The sequence below is a fragment of the Sabethes cyaneus genome, chromosome 2 (assembly GCF_943734655.1).
Source record: "Sabethes cyaneus chromosome 2, idSabCyanKW18_F2, whole genome shotgun sequence".
Classification (NCBI taxonomy): Eukaryota; Metazoa; Arthropoda; class Insecta; order Diptera; family Culicidae; genus Sabethes; species Sabethes cyaneus.
The window spans coordinates 194,845,992-194,854,802 of NC_071354.1; the positions used below are offsets into that span (position 1 = coordinate 194,845,992).

The following is an 8,811-nucleotide window of genomic DNA, read 5'->3' on the forward strand; positions in this document are numbered from 1 at the left end:
TAATACTTCTGTGCTAATAATAGCTTTTTATATAAAATTCTCCTATAGTGAAACAGTCAAATTCTTGTGATTGATTATTAGCACATTTAATTTGAAGAAAGAAATGACGAATCAGTCACTGCTGAAGTTATCAAGTCGTAGGCCCGTTTGCCAAAATGAAATGAACAGTAGAATTTAATCGGAAAAAGTTTCGTCTTTTTTCTATATTTTCAGATTCTACTACCGAAGGCACTTAACAAAAGAACATTCGCGGAACATTAGACAATTTATTTGAGATATAACAAAATTCAACAGAATTCAGTTCTGATAGAGAAATGATCAATTTGACGTAATTTCATTGGGAATGGATTCTAGCATTATTTAACAATACTAGAAATAAAAGGGGAGCCTCTTTGAAAATATGGTAAATTTGTCATCATCTCTTGAAACCTGCCATTTGCAATAAGCTATAAAATATGAAGTCAACAGTATTCTTAACTTTATTCAAAATTCATTTGTTTCATGCAGAGTTCTTTCAGTTTGTTTCCATTGTAACGTTGAACGTTGCTCATCCTGTGGCTGGCAATAAACTTTTCCGATTGAAAGTACAATCCGTCATATTTACCCGTCCGTCATATTTAGCAACACGCCGCGGGTACAGTAACTATTAGGTACTTTTGCTAAACCATTCGGTATGTTGGAAACTGCTTAAATATTGCTAAACTTGTCAAACCTTCTTTCACACTAATAGCAAGCGCAAAATGTTGCAGAAAATTCTCCTACTTTTGGTGTTGATTTGTGTCATTATATGGTTATAAAAAGCGCGACAAACCAATCGCAACCTGACGAATTTCTGAATGATTTAATCTTTGCACGTTTTCTAATCTAGTTACAATTAAAACGTTTTTTTGTTTGCAGTAACAAGCCTTAGTGCCGAATTCTGAGATTTTTTGTAAACTTTTTCAACATTTTAACCACTTCTAAAAGAATTGATATGATAAATTCGTATTACATGCTGGATGATAACTTACTCCGATCCGCGATATGTTTTAGAAACCTACGTGTGCTCTACGATTTAATTTAGGCAACGTAAATATTTATTTATAAAATGAGTTAAAACTTATATACGCACACATCGCGTATGAGCATTCGGTAATTTTGGCTAAAATCATTCCTCCTGATAAGTCCCTATTGTTGCATATACTATTGCTAGGCATGAAACGTGATTCGACGAATAAAAATTCTTGTAAAATGCACTAGCCTATCTGGTCTGATCAAGTTTCACGATGCATGATTCCCTATAAATCTATGTATATAAAATATTTGGTCTCTAGTCGAACAATTTGCTACTGGTCTGCCCCGGTCTTGGTCTTTCCCGATATGGTTACCCTTTCAACAAGATTGCTCTTCAACCATATATTGGCAGCAAGCGTCATTCTCGCGTCAAGTCAGTCGCGGAGTCGAACGACAATGGTAGGAGATACTCCGGGTTAGGCAGCCTCCCAATCCCACGTGGGCTGCGTCCAGATGTATCCCGTATTGGTCATGGAGCAGTAGGCATTGTAGTATCGTCCAGGTGATCTGCGGATAGTAATGGTTCATTATGTTACAGGTGCTATCGCAGAACACAAAGAATTTCATGATTCTACCTGCAGTAGGACCACTGAGGGCATTTGCAGCGGAAAAGCTGTTGGAATTCCTCCTTGCAAACCTCGTTCCACCAACATGTTCGCTAAAAGAAGAATGGTAATTGATTATTTTGCTAAAATGTTTTTATGGTGATTTGGAACTATTGTGCGCATCTGGTAATTGGATTTCTATTTTAGATTGGCGTTACGCTGCTTAAATCCCGCTGTAGTCAAAGATAATGCACTTAGATAGAATCAAAATCATTAACCCGTCTTACCCACCCTATTATATGAAACAGATGGAAGCTCGTCAGAATTCCCCTTTCAGGTCAGCACCACCGTTTCAAATCATTCCTGGTTTCAGAAACATGGGTATTTTTGGTAGTATTAGTGAAGGGGCCTTAAGGGCCCCCTCGATACTAAGACCCGCCCTAAAATCAAAGAAATAAAAACACGCGGATTAACCTGTTCCAAACCCTCTCCTATTCTTAATTTTTCTCTATGACACTAATGTCATCCTACTGGGTATGAAATGGGGAAGGCAAATGAGGAGCGTCCAATAAAGCTCTAGCTATCCCAAGCCCCTACCTAGCGCCTCCACGTGGCCATACCCGGTAATGCTCTATTGAGTAGTAGGTGCGATACTGGGTGGTTCCCGGCTTCCTGATCTCAAAATCGAGGTTTTGGGCAGACGACGGAGCCACATGACCTTGTTAATAGGTAAGCATAAAATAAGTTATTTTAATTATTTTTTTCGTTTTAGCTTATGAAGCACCTCTTGCTGTATAAAACTTTGGCCAATACGAGTGTTAATACTGCACATGGATATTGGATACCAGAAGAAAAAAATAAACTAATTATTAGAAGCGCTTATGGAAACTAAAAGGACGCAACTCTATTCCATTCGGAGGACTGCTGGTGAGATTGTTCTATTTTTATCCATATATATCACATTTCATAAATAAACTAGAATGGGGAAGAGGGAGGGACCATCAGAGCACTTGTTTGAAGCGGTGGGCCTAGGGAGAGTGAAACAGTCAACTTTCTAGGGTTAATCTTGGCCCGATTAACAACACATCGTGGATAATGAGCGGGCTCTTCTCCCCACCTGCTGGAGTCATTCTGCATTAAGACGGTTTATTCAACGATTGACTCAGGCGACTTAGCCCTTGGAAGGAGATTCTCTAAATCCCTGGTACGTGTAAGTGATGTTGCTTATCGACCAATTCCCGTTTGGCCCTTCATACAAGAGGTGGGAAGCATGACCAATCGTTGAATATCTTCAACTCTTTTTGACATGATATGCTCATTGCTATGAACGGATGTTCTGCTAAGGCAGGTGGTAGTACCATATATTCATATTCATATATTCATGACACTAATGCCATCCTACTCTAACGTGTATTGATTATTTCGCCGCGTCTGAGTGCCATCGCCCTTCACTTTCACTCAGGTGTTCATTCGGTCGCTCGAATTTGCGACGAAAGAGAACCCTGATAAATAATTTGAGTCAGGTGAGAAGCCTCGTAGCTTAACTCTCACGCTGCGTAATGTAACTCTTAGATACCCTAGAGGCTAGCGACTTGGTTGCGATTGCGCAACGGCATGTCAATATTTCATCAGCCACAAAAGTGCGCTAAATCAGCACTTTGATGACTTATGTTTGATTTCTGTTTTCCAAAACGCGAAAGGCTTGCGTTTCTTGAAAATGTTGTTCAAAATAGATTAAGTAAATTAAGCCGGGCGTTGACCATCCCATTTTGGGTTCAACACCTCTTGATGCCGTAATATGAAAACGTAATGGAATGTGATTGAATATGGCCTGATTTGATCCAGGATTTCATCCATAGGATCCAGGCAGGATTAGTATGTGGGAGAGTAGCGGGCAGGGTCGCTACATCTCCCCCCCCTTACGAGTTGTTGAGCACCGCTGAAAGAGATGTTCGACAACTGGTGAATGATGGGCACTTGGTGTGCAAATCGAAGTGTAGGCGAATGGTAAAAACACTCAATTGCGTGGCGGACAACTACCTTTTTCAATAGTAAATACAATATGTATAGACTTCATTTCAATATTACCCGACATAATTTCTGACACTTAGACTTTTTTAATTAGATTATAAGATCGAAATACATTGATTGTAAAATAATATTCTTCTGATTATAAAAATATTTTTTTTCTCCTTGTAATTAGCTAGTGCCCCGCCGCTTATGGCCATTGGTGACACTGCTTGATAATGTAAGCAACTGTATTGGAGAAAATTTTTATGTGTATGTATTCCTGTGAATTTCAGCAAACTAGGTAGGTTCTATCGGCGACATCGGTGACCTGTTATCGTCCGGTCCAGATCACCGCAACTATGGTATTCATCTTTATCGTTATCTGAGAGGTTTTGGGGAATGGTGGGAGCGTTGAGCGTGTCGGAAAAAGCGGAGATTCTTCCTCGTGTCATCTGAGCAGCTTCTCGGAATTTGGCATCTGGCATCGTAGTAAATCTTCGTGGTATTATCGTCATCGACTGTCTCTCAAAAATAAATCGTCGTCTGCATGCTTCTTAGAAATCGTCGTTCCCGCGGCTTATTGGCTGCGCGTGGTGTACTTCGCGTTGCGTGATGTAGCCCTTTGGCTTCAATAAACTTTTTCGTATCGGCCCCCGGCCTATATATATATATTCGTGATGGTATTTATAATATTATGACCCCTTGGCCTACTGGCAGATAAGACTGCGTATTTATTCTTGCGGTTCCTTGGCCTATATATATATGCCCAAATAGTCGATCGGACTTATGTGGCGTGTAGCGAGGATTCGGCTGGTCTTGTGTAGCGTGACCAGCGCAGTTAAACAAGCATCTCTACTTTTGCTTGTAGGTTCTTTCGTTTTAAAAAAAAATGGCGCGGTCGTCGGTATTAGCTTATGTCGACCGTGCGCCTCCGTTGCTTCTTCACTTATCGAAATTGAGGTCGTCCTTCCTCACTTTATGTTATCGTCATTGGTATTCACTAGCTGCTTCTTGGTTGTGGCCCCTTGCTTCACGTCTCCTTCGAATCCCGCCAATCCTTGACGCTCGCGACCCCTCACTCCCACTCACCTAGTCGTCTCAAAAAAAATCGTCTCGTCATCATGGCTCGTCTGACATTGAGCCCGTTGGTGTCTTGCACGACACATCCCCGTGGCTGATTTTCGTCGTCCTCTCGCGTTTGTGTAATCGTAATATTCACTTCTTAAAAATAGCACTTCCTAAACGCGTTAACCGGCGGTAACTCAACACGATTTTTTTTAGTATATGGGAGAGTAGCGGCAGGGTCGCTACATTAGGTTCATTATGCTTTTTTTATTAGAAGAAACACGTACATTTGCATATAAATATTTGAGGTTTTCTAAACCCAAACATGTTTTGAAGAATCGGTGCCCACCTCTGGGCACGCCAGTGGTCAGCAGATGACCAACCCACCCACCGGGGAAGGTTATGCGATCTTTTCTTGATCACTTGTACTCCAGCTGGTACCACGTGGAGTCCCAGCTAGCACCAACTCATATATCAATGCACAAATATTACCGTAAATATTTCCTAACAAATTCGCAATCGTAAATAAATCTTAATAAGGTAAAAAGCAAAGACATGGGTGTAAACGTCCTTAAGACCTTGGCTCTTCTTTATTGACAGACTTCGCAGCCGGTTATTAGAGTACAGGAAAATTACGGGGCTAGTGCAAAGATCATATTGGCTCTATAAGCAGCCCCGCTCAGACGAGACTCGAGCATACGACGACTGACTTGTTAGACCAGCGTCGTACCCTGGAGTTAACGGGGCGGGCAGCCTAATAAGGTGTCCCAAGTAACAACAGTAGCTGAATTCCAAGAGTAATTGCTGTTTACAGGTTGGTTTGAAGCGATCTAAACTGCACAAAGTAGGCACTTAAATAATGTTCGAATAAGCGATGATAAAGCTACTTTAAGTTCTTGCAGCCTGGCTTCTGCTCTAAAGGCCATTAGTTCACCCCTGAGGGTCCGAAGTATCACTTAACCTTTATTAGCAAAGATACTCCCAATGACTGTAAATAAATCATTTACATAGATAATGATATGAGAAACGTTTGGTACGGGAGGTCCACGATTTCTTCCTTCCCCTTGATTTCAAGGAGTTTAATGGAATTAGGCATTTTTCTTGTTCCACTAGATTCCTTGGAATTCTCTCTGCGGTACATGCTGCGCAGTTGGCCTGGCCGTTGACAAGAAAATTGATTGATTTAAGTAATCGTCATTTTCCAGGATGCTTTCCAGAATTGGCTGCGTTAGTGTGAGATTAGATTAGATTAGATTTAAAGCAGTCCTCTCCCAAAAGCTGATAAAGAAAGTTACCAGCGGGTTTTTCTGCTAAACAATTCGCTTCTAAATAGCCATTCACATCAAACCGCCTTACGACTGTTTAAACGTGTTAACGCGGCATTATAAACCACTAGAAGTTTTCATAAGACTCACAGCTTTCAAACTACTTTAAGGGAGGTACGATACTGGGCTATCAAGTCTAGCCCCATAATTGTCCTGTACTCTAAAAACCTGTTGCGAAGTCTGTCGATAAAGAAGAAGGGTCAGGTCTTAGAAAACTTTTAATCCCAAAGCTATATGGTAGATAAGGCAGATGGGAAAATAAGTGGACTTGAAATTAACGTGGAATTAGACTTGATGTTACATTAAAATATAGTTCTAATTTGAACTTGAAGTTTTATTTGAAATTAGGCTTAAATTCAACTAGAAAATTAACTGAATTTAGACTTCAAATCGGACTCAAAATTAGACATAAAATAGGACTTGAAATAAGACATGGACTTGAAATAAAACTTAAAATTGAATTTAGAATTAAAATTGAACTTAAAAACTGCGTAAAAATTGAGCTGTAAAGTTAAAAGTCGAAAGTTAAAAACAGTCAGAGTTCTGGTTGAAAGGTAAAAGTAAAAAGTGAAAATCGATAATAAAAAGTTGAAAATCACAAGCATAAAAATACAAAGTTTAAACTCAAAACTCAAATGACTAAAAAATGCTATCGCATTTAATTCGTATTTTAGTACTAGCAAAATTAGTAAATATTTCATTAAGGTCAAATTGTGTCACTTAGATTTTTTATCAAATCGTTCATGTGCTGTATCACCACAACCCCAGCAGTTTTTATTTCGTATATAAATTCTTCAAATACCGCCGATTTTGCCCAATTAAACAATTCTGGACTGCCACAAAAGCAACGCTAACTCAATAGCGCTTTAAAAACTTCAGCTTTTGAAAGTTTTAAGATAATCTAAGTCATTATTTACCGCAGCAGCATTGAAGCAAATTTGTGAACCCCAGCCATGGAAATATTTGACTTCCTGGCGGGTGTCGACTCGCTCAACCGGAAACCAGTGGGGCTGCTACCGGATAAATCATTTAGCGGAGAAGAAGTGTAAAGCATGAGATGATTTGATAAATGAAATTTATGCTTCAACGCACAGAGCAAAAGGTCGTAAAAATGAATCCTTGCTTATGTTATATCATATGAGCATGCTACTGGTTGCTCCCTTCAATTCCCACAGAACAGTTTTCGGTAGCAAGGGAATAAGCCGGAAAAGAAAACTCAGATACGTCATTGAAAAATCTAATTTTTCTGGTGAACGTGACTCGGGATGATTGATACCAAGAAATTTCCCTATAATAAAACAGAAATAATAATCTATGTTTCATTTCTATAAACAATTGTTGTGAAAATGATAAACAGAAAATGTTTTCACTACTTTTTGTTTAGTTTGTGCGACACAATTTTCAAAGGCATTCTAATGTACATGTCTGCTAACGATGGTTATTCATCATCATTAATCACAACGAATGATGCCGAAATGCGACGCCTGATGTTGTGATGTGATGTACTATGTGATGTGTTATCTCAACCTACCTCTGTCAGATATCCGCGAACGCTCTGGTCCGAGTAGCTTCGCTTAACGATCCGGCCGTTTACAGGTAGAAAGGATATTGCGCCTAACACTGCGAAAGCAACCCATATCTGCTGGTATAAATGTTGTTTAGTTGTGTGGCGACCGGAAAAACGGTAGTGTGATGACGACATCAGTAAGAATGCAAAAAAAAACAGAAATCCTAAGTGAGTGGGATGGTTGTTACGACTCAAACTGACGGCGAGTAAAGCCATCCCACCATTTGTTGTGAATTTACTAACGAATATATTTACTTCGAAGTTCGTGTAGGCGTTTTGTTTTGTTTTGCTACATTGAGCTCGACGAAATGGCTTTGACTCAATATTTTTTTAAAAATAATAATAATAAATGTATTCCATTTTTTCGTTTATCCGCATAAATAGCATAAACGAGGTAATGACTGTACTGAAGCACCAGAAGGACAAGGCGAAGATGACTTCTGATTATCTGCAGCGCAGCTGTATCAGCTATATCTATAGTTAGCAAGAATAAAAATTCCAGCCGCCGCAGCATTTTGATCGATAGAAATTCCCAAATGCCAAGAGCAGATTCTTTCTCACTATAATGCTTATAAATGCTTCACTTCTCTATGTACGAATTAGCAATCGGCATCACAAACCTTATTCATTTTGTCATAGACCCGGTTAAAGTCTGTGCTGTTGGTGCACTAATTACACTCTCCTTCAATTAACAAGCGAGCGGAAATTGGCCACTCGCAAAAGGAAATGCGAAGTATGTAATGCAAATTAGACACTACTAGAACGAGCGAAGGATGAGAAAAGTCAACCAAACTGAAGTGCTGCCCGTTGCTCCGTGGCACGTACACACGAACGCGTCCCGGAATCGACGACGAGAAGACTAACTTGCCAGCAACTAGCAACTTGTTGATAATATAGACCGACAAGGATAGCGAAGGGGGAAAGATAAATTGTAATCTTTCAGTGGAAAATAAAAAAAGGGATCACACACGAGAGCTAAACGTCAAACACTTTGCGAGACGGCGACGATGTAACTAGGCACCGGGAGGCAGCGATTTGTGTATATATCCCTGGGTCCAATACCCGAAAGAGAGAGGAAACCCTTTTTATGGCAAGGATCTGTACGGTTGAGCATAATCGGAGCGAAAGCTTGTCGACAGGAGTAATCAAACTTGGGTGCTATAAAAGCTTTGAATTTTTGATTCCTATGGAGCTTTCGTAAGATTGAATACTATGCGCCTCCATTAAAAATTTGTCATATCAATTT

General features: G+C 39.8%; 1 protein-coding gene across 1 annotated transcript; it reads right to left on the minus strand.

Moving 5' to 3' along the window:
- Positions 1–1,469: 1,469 nt before the first annotated feature.
- LOC128737864 (uncharacterized) lies at positions 1,470–8,194 on the minus strand. The gene is made up of 4 exons (XM_053832598.1): positions 8,186–8,194; positions 7,530–7,637; positions 1,629–1,711; positions 1,470–1,560 (listed from the first exon to the last, which is right to left on the minus strand). Exons 1-4 carry the CDS (start codon positions 8,192–8,194, stop codon positions 1,470–1,472), a joined length of 291 nt encoding a protein of 96 aa, XP_053688573.1.
- Positions 8,195–8,811: the final 617 nt, after the last annotated feature.